Source organism: Lepidochelys kempii, chromosome 7 (assembly GCF_965140265.1).
Source record: "Lepidochelys kempii isolate rLepKem1 chromosome 7, rLepKem1.hap2, whole genome shotgun sequence".
NCBI lineage: Eukaryota > Metazoa > Chordata > Testudines > Cheloniidae > Lepidochelys > Lepidochelys kempii.
Genome location: NC_133262.1, coordinates 99,364,644 through 99,385,454, shown reverse-complemented (window position 1 = coordinate 99,385,454; position 20,811 = coordinate 99,364,644). Strand labels below are relative to the sequence as shown.

The 20,811-nt window shown below is 42.7% G+C and overlaps 2 protein-coding genes across 7 annotated transcripts in view; one reads left to right on the top strand and one right to left on the bottom strand.

The window, feature by feature from the left end:
• The window catches only part of TCERG1L (transcription elongation regulator 1 like), a 327,913-nt gene extending 317,555 nt beyond the window's left edge, over positions 1-10,358 (bottom strand). The window contains 1 exon segment of the mRNA XM_073354780.1: positions 10,270-10,358. Coding sequence (XP_073210881.1) covers positions 10,270-10,358 — 89 coding nt within the window.
• The window catches only part of LOC140914936 (uncharacterized), a 136,574-nt gene that overhangs the window by 95,372 nt on the left and 20,391 nt on the right, over positions 1-20,811 (top strand). The gene's annotated exons all lie outside the window — the stretch shown is intronic.

Below are 20,811 nucleotides of genomic sequence, written 5' to 3'. Positions count from 1 at the left end.
CAACATTTCCCAGGAAAGGGGGGGGTGCAAGTGTTGGGAGGATTGTTCATTGTTCTTAAGATCCAAGGGTCTGGGTCTGTAGTCACCTAGGCAAATTGGTGAGGCTTTTTACCAAACCTTGTCCAGGAAGTGGGGTGCAAGGTTTTGGGAAGTATTTTGGGGGGAAAGACGCATCCAAACAGCTCTTCCCCAGTAACCAGTATTAGTTTGGTGGTGGTAGCGGCCAATCCAAGGACAACGGGTGGAATATTTTGTACCTTGGGGAAGTTTTGACCTAAGCTGGTAAAGATAAGCTTAGGAGGTTTTTCATGCAGGTCCCCACATCTGTACCCTAGAGTTCAGAGTGGGGGAGGAACCTTGACAGGAGTGTACCGCAAGAGTGCTTTGCTGAGGAAGATCAATTTGTCCCTTAACTACCCTGAGATTTAAATCAGACAATAAACCTCTGCCAAGGATAGGAGTGCCTTTGTGGACAATGTAGAACTCTGCAGTTACACAGCAATCACCAAAAATAACTATTATTGGCAGGCAGCCATGTACTGGAATATGTTTTTTTCAAATAGCACACCAAGTGAAGTTTGGGTTCAGTAAGAGGCAAATCTTTAAAGTAATGCAGATAGATGGAATCAGGTAGTATAGATACTGCTGAGCCAGTGTCCAACATTAGCTGAATAGAGTGTGGTTTGCCTGAGGATATGGCAGAAACATTTACAGTGCACTTTATCTGTTCTGGAATATGGGCAGTAGTGATTTTGTCCATGCTTAGCACAGTAACATCTGGTATTGTAAGTGTATGCATGTGTCAAGGTTCCTCCCCCACTCTGAAGTCTAGGGTACAGATGTGGGGAGCTGCATGAAAAACCTCCTAAGCTTATCTTTACCAGCTTAGGTCAAAACTTCCCCAAGGTACAAAATATTCCACCCTTTGTCCTTGGATTGGCCGCTACCACCACCAAACTAATACTGGTTACTGGGGAAGAGCTGTTTGGACACGTCTTTCCCCCCAAAATACTTCCCAAAACCTTGCACCCCACTTCCTGGACAAGGTTTGGTAAAAAGCCTCACCAATTTGCCTAGGTGACTACAGACCCAGACCCTTGGATCTTAAGAACAATGAACAATCCTCCCAACACTTGCACCCCCCCTTTCCTGGGAAATGTTGGATAAAAAGCCTCACCAATTTGCATAGGTGACCACAGACCCAAACCCTTGGATCTGAGAACAATGAAAAAGCATTCAGTTTCTTACAAGAAGACTTTTAATAAAAATAGAAGTAAATAGAAATAAAGAAATCCCCCCTGTAAAATCAGGATGGTAGATACCTTACAGGGTAATTAGATTCAAAACACAGAGAACCCCTCTAGGCAAAACCTTACGTTACAAAAAAGATACACAGACAGAAATAGTTATTCTATTCAGCACAGTTCTTTTCTCAGCCATTTAAAGAAATCATAATCTAACACGTACCTAGCTAGATTACTTACTAAAAGTTCTAAGACTCCATTCCTGGTCTATCCCCGGCAAAGGCAGTATAAAGACAGACTCACAGACCCTTTGTTTTTCTCCCTCCTCCCAGCTTTTGAAAGTATCTTGTCTCCTCATTGGTCATTGTGGTCAGGTGCCAGCGAGGCTACCTTTAGCTTCTTAACCCTTTACAGGTGAGAGGAGCTTTCCCCTGGCCAGGAGGGATTTCAAAGGGGTTTACCCTTCCCTTTATATTTATGACAGCATGTAACTGATTGAACTGGCTACTACAACATACTTTAGCAGAATGTCCAATCTTTTTGCAATGATTGCACTGAGCTCCTTTTGCCAGACATCCTGTGTAGTTTGCAAGGTGTTGTGGGGATCCACAGCAAAAAACATGCTTTTACTGTATTTTGAATTTGCTGATTTGGTGGTTTTTCATTAGTTTTCCTCTTGCAATTGTGTGTCTGTGGTGGTAGTGAACTTTTCTGCAAAGGAGTCACAGCCTGGACTATGCCTCCTGTATCCATGCTCATTATTTTGGCTTCAGCTGTAGCTGACTCAATCTGAGTAGCAATGGTTATTGCTTTTTCTAGTGTAAGTTGTGGTTCTAGAAGTAAGCATTCTCTTACATGAAGCATGGTTGTTTTCTCAATGAGCTGGTCTCTAATCATCTCATCTGCCATATTCCCAAAGTCACAAATTACAATCAGACTCCTCAGGGAAGCAATATACTGCATTATAGTTTCCCCTGGTTTCTGCTCGTGCTGGCGAAATCTGTACGATTAGCTACTACATTCACTTTTGGCACAAAAAAAAAATAATGCAGTGAGTGAGGTCTCATATTTATCATCTGCAAGGAGAAAAGTGTAAAATATACACTGCTCTTCTGTTCCAAGGCAGTGGATTAGCAGAGCACACTTTCTTACTTCAGAAATCTCTGTAGCACTGATTGCAAGCAAATAAGTCTCAAACATATGGATCCAGGTAGTAAAAGCAATTGGAGGCTCACCTGAGCTTTGCAGAAAGGATGCAGGTGGGTTCAGAGGCAGAAGATCCATCCTCATTGCCAAAATGTTGTATCAATCAGATAAGGTACTAACAAGCTTCAACAAGATTTAATTTTCAAAGTGGAAACCTCTTTACCAAGCTGCTGCTGCACCCTCTATAGCTTTCTCCCAGCCTCTCAACTCCTCCCACCTCCTTCCTGTTTCCTGTCCTTTCAGACTCCCAACAGCTAGTGCTCCCAATTCTAATAACTACAAGCAACATCTAAACACCACAACTCTTTAGCACAATTTAAAAAGAAAAACTAAATGGAAAAAAAGCATTGAAAGTACATTAAAGTTTTGATTTTAACTGGAAAAGAAAAGCCCTACTATTTATTCCTGAATGTTAGTGTCCTTCAATATAAAGAACTGACTGCAGGTAGGTATTGTCTGGCTATCCCAAAAGAAGGAGAGGAGACACTTCATATGAATTTAATCAGGCCAGAACTTTATTATTAGATGTATGCAGTGGAGATAACCCCATGTTTATTCAAATAACTACTTTGGGCTTCCACCAGCCCCTCCTTCATTTTCAATCCAGATTCCTCAGACAACCCATGGCTTGGACTTCACCATCCACCCCTTCCTCCCCCACACCGCATAGGAGGGTTAAGGTGGGCTATAAGAAAGGGGGGTTGGCTCCCTGCCATACCAATCATAGGAGCCCTGAACCAGCCCACCCCCATTCCCTTCCTTTAACCAGCACTTCCTTTTTAAGTCCTTTACCAGGCCATTTATTTGGTCACTGGATGCCTTCCCTATGGGATACCTGCACAGGACATCCACCCCACACTTACAAAACAAGTTGCGACATATAGCCTAACCACTTTTTCTCCTCACCATAATAAGTTCTCTCTGACACCTGCTGTGGGGAAGGTGATAAAACCCCACTCCACTGAAGCCAATATGGTGGTGAGGGAAAAATTACCTTCCAGCCCCCGTAAAAAGGAGCACAGCAGGTCCTAACCCAACCTGATACTTGAACCTCTAGGGGAGGAAGGGTGGGTGCTGCCTTGCCTTCTGTGTGGAGAAAGGGCTTCGAACACTAGGGCCTTTTAAAGCCTTCTGCCCTTACATTTCCCGGGGGTGAATCAGTGCTGCAAAGCTGACCACCCCCACCCCCCCACTTTTTTCAGCAGTTTCTGACCTCCTTCCCCCACTTCCCACCAAAAAGCACAGCTACCTTCCTTCGGCAAGCCTGGACAACATTCCCCCCCGCTTCAGGTATGATGCGGTTATTGTGCAGATAACATCTATACAAACTTCCATATCCCAGTTTAGAATATATTGTCACTAGACCTGCAACACTCCAGCTGTGATCAGTGTGTAATGTTTCGGGTTTCGTATAAGACACAGACAGCTAACACAAGCCCTGTCTTGACAGACAGAAAGGGTGTGTGTTTCAATCATGTTATCTTAATTGAGTTAGATTAATTTATTAATCTAATTTATTAAAATGCAAACTACCATGTCTGAAACTGTATTAGCTGGCCATGTGGTAGCTCAGGCCTCACTGAGAACAAATTCTGCATTATAAATGAATGCAACTGGTTCCATTTTCTGTGGTGTGCTATAGCCAACTCTCTTAAAGGCACAGTGCACTATAATCAGGAAGTCCAGAAAAGGCCTTAACGATGCAAACACTTACATAGGTGCTTATCTTTAAGCATATGCACAATGCTTGTAGGATCAGGGCCTTAATCATTATATTCAGAAGCAAACCACAAATTTTAAAAATTAGGCTAAATGTCTCCTTCCAGTTGAGCTTTCAAAATATTGCACTTAAAAAAAACCCCAATAAACACACACATCCATTGCCAGCACATAAATTTAATTGGCTGACCAAATGCCATTAACATTTGATATTTACGTAATTAAAACATCATTACATTGCATTTTAAACCTTATTTTTGATCTTTATATTGCATGGCAAAGCAGCTCTGTATTTGAAAACTATGAAGAATGACGTAATAATGCTCAAAAAGCTTCTGCCTCATGGAAACTGAGATGGTACACTCTGGATATTTACATGTCAACATGATAATGGTTTTCACTCTTCCTTATTATTTAGTGCCCCTATTTACAACAACATAATAATAAAAAGAGAACAAAATAACAGATTACACTTCATCAACCAACTATATCCCTTAGAGTATTGTTGCCTTAGTGGTTATCCAATATTCAGAGCATTGCAGATTTGTTTCTCTTAGGAGGATTTGAGGATACCAGTCAGGTACATGGTGCAATCCTATTTATTTACAAGGAACTCACACAAAGTCCTGGTTCACTGCACAACATAGGAACAAGCAGCAGCATGCAGTTTCCTTGTTCAGAAGTCCACAAGCCTCCCCAGGTACTGTGGCCACGCAGCTCTGTGTCTGCATCCTCTCACAGCTACACACACAGCTGCATCTCTTGCTGTCCGCTGCGTTTCTTCATATCCCTCACACACAGTTTGCCAAGCAATCCCCAAACCACTGCCTTTGCAACCAGTAGCAGAGAAACCCCACAGAATATATGATTTAGCCCTGCTCAGGCTTCCCCATGTGGCTGATTGCTTTGAGCGGTAGCTTCAGTTGTCTCCAGCTCTCTCACCCATAAAGGGCAGGATATTAATTGCTCCTTCCATATAGCATAAAAGAAGATTGGTTACAACACCCATCAACTTTAGTGATGTCCCTGATTGTCTAGAGATCAAAGATGCACTTGATGGCAGCCATTAATACCTCCAGCATAACAGTATTGATAAGACATTTACCATCCTTGCTTAGTGCCTAATCAAATGTCATTTGGTGACATTTATACTTAAAATAAAACCTTAGTAGGACTTAAGTTGTATATACGCTTTGTGCTGGCTGTCTGCACAGAGATGAACATCCTTAAAGGCTGAGTTTTGTCAATATCAATTACTGACTTCCTAGAAGCACATCAACTGCTTTAGGCTACAAACTGGGAATTGGGCCATATTTTTCTTGGCTTGTGAGAGCCAGTAGGGAAATATTGGGCCCGTTGTTAACTGAGATAATCAATTGACTCTCTACAGAGACTAGTTCATCAGCTCTCCTTAAGGAAGCAATTTTGAAAAGATACCTACTAGAACTATTTTCTGCATTGTATACACTGAAACCTGTGCAAAATGCCACCCTTATTAGACAATGTTCTTTAGAATCTCTCCTAAAGTATTGCCAAGCGTACTGAATGCAATCTTTATCAGAGGACTACCTTTATTACATAACCAATTTGGTTTTGTCCCCAGAATGATCACTTAAAATCAGTTTTCACTGTATATGAATTATGTTATAGTACTTCAGTTCTGAAAGGAATCACACCAGATACAGCATAGAGTAAACTGTTATAGTCAAATACTACTTGAGATTCTATAAGGAGGACTCAGGAGACTTCAACTGTTCATGATGATTAACTCCTTGCAGTGGATATACTAAAGCTATTTGTTGAAGAATGTCATGTGTCTTGAGAAATTAAGAACATTTTTAATATGAAAATATGACCCTGCCTTTAGTGCTGCACTGAGGTTGATAGTAGGATCCCTGCTACGGAACAACGTTAGTTTCAGGGACCGGCTTAGCTACAGTTCCTACATATTTTTTTGGAAAAGAAAATGCAAACATGTACAAAGTTTAATTCAGTACTAAATCCCAAAAATATATATCTTGAAAAATCTGAAGAACCCATAGCAGAATACAATGAAAACCAGTAGCAAAAATTCCTAGAATAGACCATGATTATTGTGACTGGAAGGGATTAAAATTTTTAGGAGCCAGAGGTCACTCCTCATCCAAAAAGCTCCCATAACTAAGGATGGGTTATTTTCCATCTCTTCTCTATTTCAGCCTATGCAGGAGTCACAGAGGCAGAGACTAGAGTGACCACAGCAAGAGCCAGAAGGAAGACACACCAAAGAACAGAGTTAGGAAAATAAGCCTATTTAATCAAAATAAAAATTCACAGTCAACAAAAGGCCAACATCCTGAACTAAGCAGTCTGGGGACAGTTCCAAAGGAGCATGTTAAACCATTGCTTCCCCTCTACTCGTTTCCCAGGGATATCTGGAGAATCTCTCACATTGCCAAATTTTTAAACAACTTGCAATCTTTAGAAGGAGAAAAGCTCTTTACTTCATGAAAACCTAGATAGCCTCTCATTCCTCAAATGAAGAACAGTCTGTAAAACAGGCCCTTCCTTCCACATGAAATGATGCTGTCCCTTTAAGAAGGAAGAGGAACAGCAGCAAGGACAGACATATACCCTGTCCCTATGCAGAGTGCCTGCTACCTCTTGCCTAGTAGGCAAGGAAGGAGGAAACAGCTGCAGTGCAAGTGCCTTTGCCAAAGCCCAGTGAGATCCAAGGTATAGAAGGGCTCCCAGACACCCTAGCTCATCAACCTAGCCGTTGCTAATTCTTCCTCTACAAACAGACCTGCTGCCCAAGGCCTCCAGTCCCCATTTCCCCGAGACAGCTCTTGTCCCTACACCCGAGTCCCTCCTCAGATTTTCAGTCACTGTCCATGACTAGCAACATCCCAAAACACACACCTTTTAATCTTCTTGGGTCCAGACTGGTGGCCTTAATTCTCCCTTCTCTCCACAGGTTTTGGCACTGTGGGGTGGGAGGGAATAGGGCTGTCCAGCTGCCCCTACCCCAAGTTTGTCTTCAGGGGCCCAGTCCAAGAGGAGACAGCACCATCTCAGGGGAAGGGGGCTTTGCTTTCCTACACTGAGCCAGCTGAGCACTGGGCCTGGCCTTTTATAGGCAGGGATTGGGGAGGGGCCAAACCTAGAAGGTTGGGAATTCCCTCTTGGGGAAGCCGAATTAGGGCAGGGGAAAAACCATGGATATATCTATTCAAAGCAGAGCCCAGCCCTCTATCCCCCTTGCATTTGAGGATCTCTCTTATCCATATCGCCCCTGGGGAGATGGGCCCCTCCTCAGTGTGTGTCTACACCCATATGGAAGCCAGACCCTCCCCCTCTCACCAACAATTATGCCAACTACCAGGGGAGGGAGGTGATCCAGACTCACACCTGGACAGGCTCCAGCTTCCCCCCAGACACTCCCACACAGCTAATCTTCAAACTTCAACACTTATGCAAACACCCATGGACTCCCAGCTTCATCCACAGACACCTCCCCGTTTCCTACCAGACACGATACCACCCCCCAGAGAGGTAACAGTTACCCAGCATCCATCCAAATGAGCGTCCCAGACACCATCCAGTATCCTCCCACCCATCAATCCCAGCACCCATCCTTCTACCCACATTTAGTGCAGCTCCATGTCCTACACCCACCACTATTTGGGTCAGGATGTGTTGACCATTAAGTGATGTTTGGGGTTAAATACAAATTATATACAAGTAAGCTAATTTGCCTATTGAATAGTTGCATAAATGTTACACAGGGAGCTGTGAGTTTGTACACAGTCCCTTTGGCACTGTCCTCTTTTATACCATATTGTTTATCTCTGATACTGAGCAGGAAAAGAGGAGGAAAGAAAAAAAAGAAACAATGGAAATAGAGAAGAGGAAATGGAAATAGATGGAAGAAAAATCATTAGTGATACAAGACGGTGTTGGCCAAATTCTCCTCCTGATTACACTCATTGATTTCCCTAGGAATAACTAATGCGAGAATTTAGCCCACATTCTTTAGCTGAAGTCTGGTTTCACCCACTAACATTTTAAAGTCTTTACTGCATTAATTTACAGTGAACACATATCTGTCACTGACTGCAAAACTATTTGAAATCTATTCATCATATCCACCTCACCACTTAAATATGCCACTTCATGCTTCACAGGTCACAACCATAAAAGGTGGTTTTAGAAACAAGATTACACCTACTTCTGCCATTCATGCTTTATCCTTCAGTCTGAAATGAGTACTAATGAGATTATTTTAGAAGTACATTTAAGGCAAGCCAGTAGAGACAATAAAATCATAGAATCATAGAATCATAGAATATCAGGGTTGGAAGGGACCCCAGAAGGTCATCTAGTCCAACCCCCTGCTCAAAGCAGGACCAATTCCCAGTTAAATCATCCCAGCCAGGGCTTTGTCAAGCCTGACCTTAAAAACCTCTAAGGAAGGAGATTCTACCACCTCCCTAGGTAACGCATTCCAGTGTTTCACCACCCTCTTAGTGAAAAAGTTTTTCCTAATATCCAATCTAAACCTCCCCCACTGCAACTTGAGACCATTACTCCTCGTTCTGTCATCTGCTACCATTGAGAACAGTCTAGAGCCATCCTCTTTGGAACCCCCTTTCAGGTAGTTGAAAGCAGCTATCAAATCCCCCCTCATTCTTCTCTTCTGCAGGCTAAACAATCCCAGTTCCCTCAGCCTCTCCTCATAACTCATGTGTTCCAGTCCCCTAATCATTTTTGTTGCCCTTCGCTGGACTCTCTCCAATTTATCCACATCCTTCTTGAAGTGTGGGGCCCAAAACTGGACACAGTACTCCAGATGAGGCCTCACCAATGTCGAATAGAGGGGAACGATCACGTCCCTCGATCTGCTCGCTATGCCCCTACTTATACATCCCAAAATGCCATTGGCCTTCTTGGCAACAAGGGCACACTGCTGACTCATATCCAGCTTCTCGTCCACTGTCACCCCTAGGTCCTTTTCCGCAGAACTGCTGCCTAGCCATTCGGTCCCTAGTCTGTAGCTGTGCATTGGGTTCTTCCGTCCTAAGTGCAGGACCCTGCACTTATCCTTATTGAACCTCATCAGATTCCTTTTGGCCCAATCTTCCAATTGGTCTAGGTCCTTCTGTATCCTATCCCTCCCCTCCAGCGTATCTACCACTCCTCCCAGTTTAGTATCAATAAGATTACACATACAGCTTTAATATTTCCTGTCTAAGGGGCAGTAGAATTGTCAGTATTCTATACTTTGCTGGAGATATGATGAGAATGAAAATGCCAGTTTGCTGTATAGTGTGAGTGTGTATCTGTAGAAAGGAGAGAAAGTTAAATTTTCACAGTTAACCCCTATAGTGCATAACTGCTGGCCTATGAAGGAAATAAGGTATTGGGGGCACAGAAGATTTTCATACTTGCCTAAGATCAAGGAAGGGACAAACTTAGTTCTCTACTTGTAATAGTCACTAAGGGTATGTCTACAGTACGAAATTATTTCAAAATTATTCTATTTTGAATTTTCGGAAGCGATTTTATACATTCAGTCTTCTGTGTCCCCACTAAAGCACATTAATCTGGAGGAGTGCGTCCACAGTACCAAGGCTAGCATCGAATGTCGGAGCGATGCACTGTGGGTAGCTATCCCACAGTTCCCGCAGTCCTCGCCGCCCATTGTAATTCTGGGTTAAGCTCACAGTGCATGATGGGGCAAAAACATTCTCGCAGGTATTTCTGGGTGTGTGTCGTCAGTCGCTCCTCCCTTTGTGAAAGCTACAGCAGACAATCGTTTTGCACCTTTTTGGCGTGCAGACACCATACTGCTTTCAGCAGACGGTGCACCGCTGCTCTCCTACTACCATGAATCCACCTCACATTTCCTCTTGTCTTCCTATGTAATCTCTAGTATCTACTCTTTCTCTTCCTCATAGAATGCTTCCACTGCCCACTCTGCTGGGCCATCGTGAACCGAGCAGCACAGCTTCCGCCGCCAACTCTGCCGTCCTGCTATTGCCACGCTTCCGAGCTTCTCTATGTTGTCTGTCCTGGGCTCCCACCTCCATGAAAGCTACAGAAGACAACCATTTCCCACCTTTTTTTGGCTATCGTGAACCGAACAGCACCTCTTCCACTGCCACTCTGCTCTCCTATGTTTCGCGTCCTTTTTCCAGGATTACCCATGCAGGCGCCATAGCCATGGAGCCTGATCAGATCTCCGCTGCAGTTTTGACCATTGTAAATACCTGGCGCATTATCCAGCAGTATGTGCAGTACCTGCAAAACCGGGCGAGGAAGCGACAACAACGCGATTACTATACTGATGAGGACATGGACAGACATTCCTAGAAGCACAGCGTGTGGCGTTTGGGAGATCATGACGGCGTTGGGCCAGGTTCATGCCATGGAACACCGATTCTGGGCCTGGGAAACAAGCACAGAGTGGTGGGACCAGATAGTGTTGCAGTTATGGGATGATTCCCAGTGGCTGAGAAACTTTCGTATGCGTAGGGCCACTTTCATGGAACTTTGTGACTTGCTGTCCCCTTCCCTGAAGTCCAGGGACACCAAAATGAGAGCAGCCCTCACAGTTGAGAAGCGAGTGGCCATGGAAGTTTGCAACGCCCGACAGCTACTGATCAGTCGGGAATCAGTTTGGAGTGGGCAAATCTACTGTGGGGGCTGCTGTGCTGCAAGTAGCCAATGCAATCATTGACCAGCTGCTATCAAGGGTAGTGACTTTGGGAAATGTGCAGACCATTGTGGATGGCTTTAATGCACTGGGGTTGCCTAACTGCGGCAGGGCGATAGATGGAACGCATATCCCTATCCTGGCCCCGGAACACCAGGGCAGCCAGTACATAAACCACAAGGGGTACTGTTCCATGGTGCTGCAAGCACTGGTGGATTACAAGGGATGTTTCACCAACATCAGCGTGGAATGGCCAGGAAAGGTGCATGATGCTTGCATCTTCAGGAACTCTGGTCTGTTTGAAGAGCTGTAGGAAGGGACTTACTTCCCACACCAGAAAATTACTGTTAGGGATGTTGAAATGCCTATAGTTATGCTTGGAGACCCAGCCTACCCCTTAATGCCATGGCTCATGAAGCCGTAGACAGGCACTCTGGACAGTAGTAAGGAGCAGTTCAACTATAGGCTGAGCAAGTGCAGAATGGTGGTAGAATGTGCTTTTGGACGTTTGAAAGCGCGCTGGAGCAGTTTACTGACTCGGTTAGATCTCACCACAACGAATATTCCAATTGTAATTGCTGCTTGCTGCATGCTCCACAATATCTGTGAGAGTAATGGGGAGACGTTTATGGCGGGGTGGGAGGTTGAGGCAACTCGCCTGGCGGCCAGTTTCGCACAGCCAGACAACAGGGCGATTAGAAAAGTGCAGCAGGGCGCGCTGCATATCAGAGACGCTTTGAAAGCCAGTTTCATGACTGGCCAGGGTACAGTGTGACAGTTGTGTTTGTTTCTTTTAAAGTTACTCGCCCCATATATATATAAAAAGAAATAAAGTCACAATTGTTTAAAAACTGTTCTTTATTATTTGTTGCACAAAACATTGGGAGAAATCGGACGCTAGATGGGGAGGGGTGGTGGTATTGGGTTAGGGGGGTGGAGAAGGAGGGAAGGACAAGTCCAGAAACCAAAATCAAAATTTCAGATATGCCAGCTTTCTGCTACTTGTGCAGTCCTCTGGGGTTGACTCTGTGGGTCTCCGTAGCCTCCCGCACCCTCCCCTGTGTTCTTGGGCTTCTGGGTGAGGAGGCTATGGAACTTGGGGAGGAAGGAGGGCGGTTATACAGGGGCTGCAGCGGCAGTCTGTGGTCTTGCTGCCTTTCCCGCATTAGATCCACCTTACAGCAGAGCATGTCAGTTTGCTCCCCCATGAGCTTGACCGTAGCATCCTGCCTGCTCTCATCGTGCACGTCCCTCCTCTCTTCATATTCATGTAACACTTTAGGCAACTCCCCAATTGTTTGCCTCCACGCATTCAGCTGGGCCCTATCAGTGTGGGAGGACTGCATGATCTTGGCAAACATGTCGTCCTGAGTTCGTTTTTTCTGCCTTCCAATCTGTACCAGCCTCTGGGATGGAGTAGATAGGGGCTGCGTTGAAACATTTGTAAGTGCGGGAGGAGAAAAAGGGAGGGTTGTATTTTAAAAGATATATTTTAGAGAACAAAGGGGACACTCTTTCTCAGTGAAACAGGCAATTCATAGTACACAGCACATGTTCTTTCTGTACAAGGTCTCATTTTGCCTCTTATACTGAAGGGCCTGCCACTTTGGTGTGAGTAAGCCAACACATGCAGTCGGGCAACAGAATTCAGCTTGCAGGCAGCCATGGTAAGTCCTAGGGGTACGAGGGGTTCTGCTTCTTCTGCATTCATTTCAATGCTTTCAAACTGCTGGGCCCCCTTTCCCATAGTAAGCAATGCCTGGTGGGTTTGCCATATTAAAGGGGGGCCTGCAGGCTCCCTGGCATGATCGCTTCACACAACACCCTCCTACACACACCCCACACCCACCGCGTGGCTCCGATGGGGCTCTGAGCAGGGATGAGTCCTTTAAACTGAAGGCGAACAGCCCAGCGCGGCTGGGTATTCCCCCACCCCACACCACGTGGCTCCGATCAAGCTCTCATTCACCAGAAGTGCCTTCTCTAGGGTCATGGTCCGGGAGCATGCCTTGGGAGTAGGGGGAGGCTATTGGCTCAAGCACTAAGAATAGTTCCTGGCTAGGGGGGAAAACAGATTCCCCACTTGCTGCCTGTGCACTGTCCTCCTCCTCCTCCTCCTCCTCTTCATCCTCCAAAAACTCATCCTCCTCGCTTCGTGCAACTCCCCCCTTGCAGGTGTCCACGGACAGTGGTGGGATAGTGGTGGCCTCACCCCCCATAATTCTATGCAGCTCATGGTAGAAGCAACATGTATGGAGCAACCCAGAGCACCCGTTCGCCTCTCTGGCTTTTTGGTACGCTTGCCTGAGCTCCTTGATTTTTGTACGACACTGCTCTGTGTCCCTGGAGTAGCCTCTTTCCGTCATGGCCCTGGAGACTTTAGCATACGTATTTGCATTTTCTTTTCTGGAACGTAGTTCTGCCATAACAGATTCGTCTCCCCAACATGCGATGAGATCCAGTACCTCCTGTTTGGACCATGCTGGAGTTCATCTGCGAATCCGGGACTGCGTGGTGTCTTGTGATCGTGGACTCTGCATGGTCACCTATGATGGTGGACTGTGCTGATGGTGACCAAACAGGAAATTCAAAAGTTCCCGGGGCTTTTACTGCCTACCTGGCTAGTGCATCGGAGTTGAGAGTGTTGTCTAGAGCAGTCACAAGGGAGCATTCTGGGATAGCTCCCAGAGGCCAATAATGTCGAATTGCGTCCACAGTACCTGTAACCCGGAACTACGATCTCGATTTAGCTCTATTCCACTTGCCGAGGTGGAGTACAGAAATCGGATTAAAGAGCCCTTTATATAAAAAAAACCCTGGTTTGGTTGTGTGGACGGAATCAGTTTTATTTCGAAGTAACTCAGCTAATTCCAAAATAACCATGTACTGTAGACCAGGCCTAAGAATGGGCAACAACTGCAATGATTCTACTTCCTTAAGAAGGAGAAAGAGAAAATAAAGAGTTCAGAAGAGAAATGAGCAAAGTTTGTCTTAGTGGGTTTGCGAAACAACCTTTAAAGAGCTTTAAAGATATGTAAATGCAAAAATATTCTTGGCCTCAAATAAATTACCATATACTTCCTGTGTTTCACAGCTTTTTTAATTAGAGTTACATGTTCTTCTCTGTTAAAAACACAAAGTATAAATATTTTTTTAATATTTGCTATTTCATCTGTTTTCCTTTAATCTTCATTTTATATATTGTTTTAAAAGTTGTAATTATTCTATTTCCCTTTCTTTAGTCAGAAGCAATTTTCCTAGCTCTGATTGGTTTTGTCTTTCTTATCTCTTCTATTCCTCTTTTATTTTCCTTTTTTCTTACCCTTTAGAACTATGCTAACTTTGAAGCTTTAACAATTTCCAGAAATTATGATGTATGAAAACAGGCTGAGATTCTTAAAGGAATGTAGGGAATTTAAATATATATCTGTCTTTTTATTTTCATAGAAAATATGTGTCTAAATCCCCTAGACTGCTTTTGTATTATTTAATTAATTGTATTGTCATAGGGACCCTCATTAGGAATCAGGTGCTCATTGTGCTAGGAACTGTTGTATACGGATAAATCTTAACTATCACATGCACACCTAGTTCTTGCTAACAGCAAAGGCCTTGAATCAAACCCTTTCTTGGGAGTACCTGTGGGAGGGAGAGAGAAAGGTAAGGGAAGACCACTGTATTCACCATACGATGTTTCCATCTAATTATCTCCTTCAGGATGGGGTGGTGTTTGAGGAGGTTGCAACAGAGGCAGTCTCCCCATACAATTAATTCTGGGCCGCCCCATAGAAGGTTACCTTCTGTGGAGCTGCTACAGCTCTGTTAAGTTAATCATTCATGACACAGACAGGAAATAGAGAGGAGGCCATAGCTATACTGTAGAGAAACAATAAGAATGGGCCACATTCTGCTCCTCTTGACTCTTCTCCCTCCAGTAGCCTGGTACCTGCAGGAACTGGGCTGTCATTGGCTAGCCACCTAGCACCAGCATAGAATCACATCTCTAACTGGGGCAGGAGGCAAATGCAAAGCTGAAGGTGTGTTGCTTCTAGAAAAATTAACATAGGTGTAGAAATCCATTCAGATACCTGCTGCCACCTGTCGAGAAGAATGCACCAGAGAGAGGTTCTTCCATGGCTCCTTAAACCTCCAGACCCTTTAAATCTCATTGAGCAACAACCCCATAAAATTCAAACAGAAGAGTGCCACGAAATGATTGGCAGTGGGGCAGGTGCTCCCCAGTCTGTGCCCCCAAAACAAGATACACCCAATCAGTGTAAAGTAGAGGGGAATAAGTTGGCTCCTTATTTCTTTGTTGTATTTTTATCTTAAAAACTACATTTCTGCATCAAGATTTTCTTCTCTACATCTTTTCTTCTCTGTCAATCTCTCTTCCTTGTTATCCACCTTTTACTTAAACTAATCAAAATAAATAAATACATAAAAAAACACTCAATGAAGTTGCCCAGCGGCACATTTCAAATTGATAAAGTAACACTTTATTATGCAATGCATAGTAAATAGCGGCACTTCTCTGTCATGGGAAATCAAAAGAGGGATGGAACAAGTATAATATGAACAGGAACACCAAACTTGGTAATTAGGTCAAAACTTTCCAGGGAAAGGAACCCTCGGGGTCTAGATCATAAGATGATCTCTGTGTGTAGAAAACATTTTCCCCATTTATATCTATATCTATAAACTGCAAATACAAGTAATGTTGTACTATTTTCACAGAACATTCAAGTGACTGTGATGAAAAATATAAAATCCTGTGAATTCAAACTTCCCAACTGTTTTTTGCTTACTGTGCTAGAGCCTGAGTGATGTGAATATATTGAATGATCCATTTCCCTGTGGTCTGGACAAGAGTGCAGGAGGCAGGCTGGGCTGGGGCCTTGGCTGGAGTCATGTTCTTAGACTGCATCAGACTAAGTCCGCAGGACTCCCTACTTATCAGGAAAGGGAAGAGACAAGAAACCATAGTAGCTGAGGAGAAAGTGAGCTCCATTTTTGGAAAAAAAATGTTACTGTTTTCCCGAGGGAGGGGATGACTGGCTGGCCTCCTTTTTCTTAACTCCTTCCGCTTTCTTTTCCCTATGCCCCTGCTGTTCTCAAAGGTCTAATCTGCAGGGTGGTATCCATGTTTCAGCTGTCTGGCTGGGACTGAAACATTCAGAAATAGGGACGAAACCTCAAGAATTTAGGAAAATGGGAATCCACATGCCTTTAAAACCCTAGAGATAATATCACTGTTATATAGGACTAGATATAGCTCTTTTCGGGGGGAAGAGGGGCAGGAGGAGAGAATCACAAGAGCTCCTAAGCACATTAGGTTCCAAACTCTCACTGGGAGTCAATAGGAGTTAGGCATCTAACTCACGTGGGCATTTTTGCAAATTCCACTAGGCACATATCTGCATCTTTGTAAATCTAGTCCTATTTCCTTTGACCTATATCACACTGCTTTTTATTCTGAAATATCCTTTCCTATTCTGTGGATATAGCCTGTAGAAGTCAAGAATTTACCTATGGAAATTTCTGGATATCCTAGTCCAAGGACAAGGGATAGTTTCTAATAATGTCAGAATTCTATTCTAGATACTAAATATGTTAACACAATAACTGGAATGGACCATTTTCAAGCCATAGCAACTAAAAGAACATAATGGGCATTTTAGTTCTAGCTGCCACATTTCTATTCATCTTCATTTCCAGTGGCTGAACATTAAAATATAGTTTGCTTAATTAATATTTTTTTGAAATATATATGCATTGAAATGGAAATATCTAAGTATATTTGCTGTGGTCATAACACTGAAAATGATCAAGCCATGGTCTGCTCAGAACTCCATAACTTTTTACTGGCAGACTTTTATTTGTTTTTCTTTTCTATAATCTGATTGTTGTAAATGTCCAAGATAGCACAAAATGCTGTGGTGGCTGGAGCATAAATTTAGATTATAACTACACTAGACATCTTGGTTTTAAGGTATAGCATGGTAATGTTCCCTGACCACATGAGCTGATTTGGATCATTGTACTTACTTAGAATACAGATAACAAATAGCTACAAATACCCCAATTAGACAATCCTATAATGATTGTCTATTCTCAAATAGTCAGATTAAACAAGGATTCACCCATAGGGAGTTTGTCCAGAACGCTTAAGGCTCTCTCACTTTCCAACAGTAAGCTCTGTGGTTGCCCTTAACTGCACAGCCCTTCTACCTCCAACAGGCACTTTCCATATCTCTCAAGTGCTCCAGGTCTCTTTCTTCCAAAGTCACATCCCTTGCCTGTGAACCTTCTCTTCTTGATCATGGCTACACTGTTTAAATGTCCTGTGCTTTGGGACAATGAACCCTAGAGTGTATTGAACATCCCAGATATACATTTAGCAGGACCCAAGACCCAGCAGGAAATGATGTCCTTGAAATCTTCCATGATAGGGGAGCTTCCAAGGGAAGAGGAGACAAAGGCCAGATTTTCAACAAGGCACTTTTGAAAATCCCACTAGGCACCAATCTGCATCTTTAGGGGCCTAAATACCTTTAAAATTCTGGCCCACACAGTCTATGAGCTGTTGGGAAAGATGAAGTGTATTGAAAGGGTTATTGGTTGCAAGAGAAGAAAGATTTGGAGGGTTGTGAGGAAGACAGCCATAGCAAAGGTCAGTCAACATATTTTAAATTCATAAAATATGGGTATCCTTGGGTTGTGTTTTTACTTAGATGTTGAGAGAATAAAAGGAAGAAACTCCAATCCAATATATTTTAACTAATCCTTTGTTAGATAGAACTCATTTTTTCAGCCTTCATTTTCATGTCTTGCTTGAAGGCAGGGGCTAGAAATGCTGCTCTGATCACGTCTTGGATAAAAGCACCAGCTTGGATAAAAGCAGGGGTCAGAATTGCAAAGGATTTTACATCTTGGATATAGTAAATAATATTGACCCTCACCCTATGGTACTTTGATTGGAGGGAGGAGAGGCAGTAGGGAAGACCACTCAGTCTCACTATTGCCGAGGTGAGGGATGTGAACCAGCCAGATATTTACATTTGAAGGGTGTCATGATAACCCTAGATAGAGTGGAAGCAGTGGAACTGCTGACAGAGTATCAAGGAAAAAATGATGTTGATGGACTGGCCCTAAAGGAATACCCATGAATATTTTAGAGTTAAAAAGCAAGCCCGGTATCTACTGATATAATTACAACACCTTTTCAGTTAATTCTCTAAGGTTTTCTTTGTAACACCCACAAAGCCTCTTTTTCCCTTCAGTATGCACTTCTTGTTTTGAATGCAAATATGCTTGTCACGTGGGTGAAGCTGAGAACACCAAAATGTGTCACTGGGAGCTGCACTCAGATTTCTACCTTCAAGTTCATCCTCCTCCCTCTTGAAACTAATATAAAAAGGTGCAGAAAGGCAGGCAACACACAAAATCTGAGTGGATACAAAACCAAGACCAGTCAAAATACTTGCAGTGAGAAACATAATTAGGCAATTTTTGCCTCCCCAAGCATGCACTGGACTCATTGGCAAATTAATGAGAAAATCCACTTCAGCAATGGAGGAGGGTATTTTTGCCCTTCTTTTTACATTCTTTTTTAACAACTTCTGCTAAGCTATTTGCACTCTCTCTGAAATGAAACCTCTGTGGTAGAGGGAGGGTGGACAGCTGGGGAATTTTGCCTTAAATTAACAGTTAGAAGTCAAATGCTTACCACTGCAGCTCAAACACAATGAAAGAAGAGTGTTGGATGGCCATGTGGCAGACGGTAAGTTGAAAGGAATGGCAAGAATAAATGAAGAAGAAAACTAAATGGAATATAACAGATGGAATTTGAATAACATAGCTGTTTAAGAGACACAGTCAACTTAAAAATCACATTTTAGTTTGTGAATATTGTATCTACTCTATTACAAGTAACCCATAAGATTACTATAAGTGAAACATGCTAGCAAATGTGTATATAAATAAATCAATTCAGTTTGTTAACTTTGTGTATTTGACAGACTTTTATGCCTAGTCAGTTTCCCCTGTAGAGGGAAATTAGTTCCTTTGTGGCTTGTTGAAATGATTTTTTTTAAACATCAATAGGGCAGCAGAAAAATATCTATATAATTTTGGAAAGTGGGATGGGGGAGGTGGAGATGAGACCCAGCACATACACTAATATCCAAAGGACGTTGTCCCAGAAACTAACATTTTTAAATATTAATCTGTTTTTAGGAGAAAAAAATAAGTTGTCAGGGGCTTTTTTTTTTTTTTTTTGGTATTGGACTATCTGATCTTTCAGCCTTTTTATTATCTCAGAGCATATGACAGGTACCACATTTACTGCATTAGTCACAGAAGTCATTTATTTATCCACATACCAAACACAGCATGGACACTGGGAATCTAAATTTCTCCCACAATACTCCAAAAATGTGCTTCAGTTACATTCTAGAGGGAATACCTCTCGCGGTACAAAAAATAGTTGCGTTTCCTTAAGTATTCAGTTCTTGACCTCTCTACTCAGACTTCAAACCAGTGGCAATTGTAGTAGTGGCTTTTGTGGTAAACATCTGTGCACTCAGAAATGGACTGAGTCCACAAATTCATTCCATGTAGATCACCTAACAGCCATGAGGAGTAATGCATTTTCTAGATACCAATGCTAGAACTCTTCTGGATTACATTCAGACTAGGGATCTAACAGTGAAAAACCCCTGAATCATCCATTCTTATTCTTCATTGTTTAATCACCACTGACATGTTCAAGAACAAAGGTAATTCTATCTTGTTTTGTAAAAAATAAAATCTGTAGCTTTGATCTGAAATTTGTATACACTTAGTAAATCCATGTATTTCCTACTATTATAAACAGCGCCTCATAGTTATATTTTCTTTATCCACCCTGTTGATTCTTCTCCAATCTCCTGTCTTTAGCATGCTACTTATATGTATATTTCAGCAAAACATAGTAATTTAATGCACCAATACTGCTCCTCGGCAAGGATCAGACACTTGATTCTCTTCTTTGCAACTCTGTATTGAAAATGATTATTTTTCCTCACCTATGCACCAGCTCCCCTCCCTTTTTTAAGTAAAAGGAAAGAAAACATGGAAGGGGAGCTTCTCCTACACTTTCAGGAGTGCAGAATAATTGGGGATGAGGGACTTTGAACACCTTTTCAAATATTTCCCAAGGCAAAAAACTTTCAAGCAGCAGCAGAAACTGGCTAGTTTTCATAGGCAAGGAAAGTAGTATATCTACATAGCTTAGGTTTCAAAGTTATACAAACAGAAATGCGCTTCACTTTTTATTTAGCATCATTATCAAGCAAAGCACTTGTAGTCTAGCTACAGAATGCAGAATCAGGCGCATGTACAATCTTACTACTTTTATACTGATTGCTTTAAGGGTTCACAAAATGTGTGTCTTGTTACAATTCAACCAGTCAGATTGATATGGTGCAATTTGGTGCAGAGTCCTTTTTTATAATTCTCTCCAAATTCACCTCTTCCCACAAGTGGGTGTTTTTCATTATGGATGACATTAATACTGAATGAACTAGCAGCTGCTTCTTGCTAATGAGCCCCAAGTAAAAAGAAATATATCTCAGTGGCTGCACTTTCAAACTTGGCAGCCTGCCTGTAGAAATCTTTTAGAAGAATCTGGTTCTCTAGAAGTGGTATTCTAAAGATGTTCTTAGTCTTCTCATGAATGCTGCAGAATTTCTTATGTTGCAAGCATATTTCTGATATGATTAATAATAACACCTAGATCTTATATAGCACTAGCACTTTTCATCAATAGGTCTCAAAGTGCTTTACCAATGAGGTCAGTATCATGATCCACATCTTAAAGCTGGGGAAACTGAGGCATACAGAGGTGAATTTAATGTATATTCCTTAATCAGAAATATATGCAATAACCTTTTTTTAAAAGCA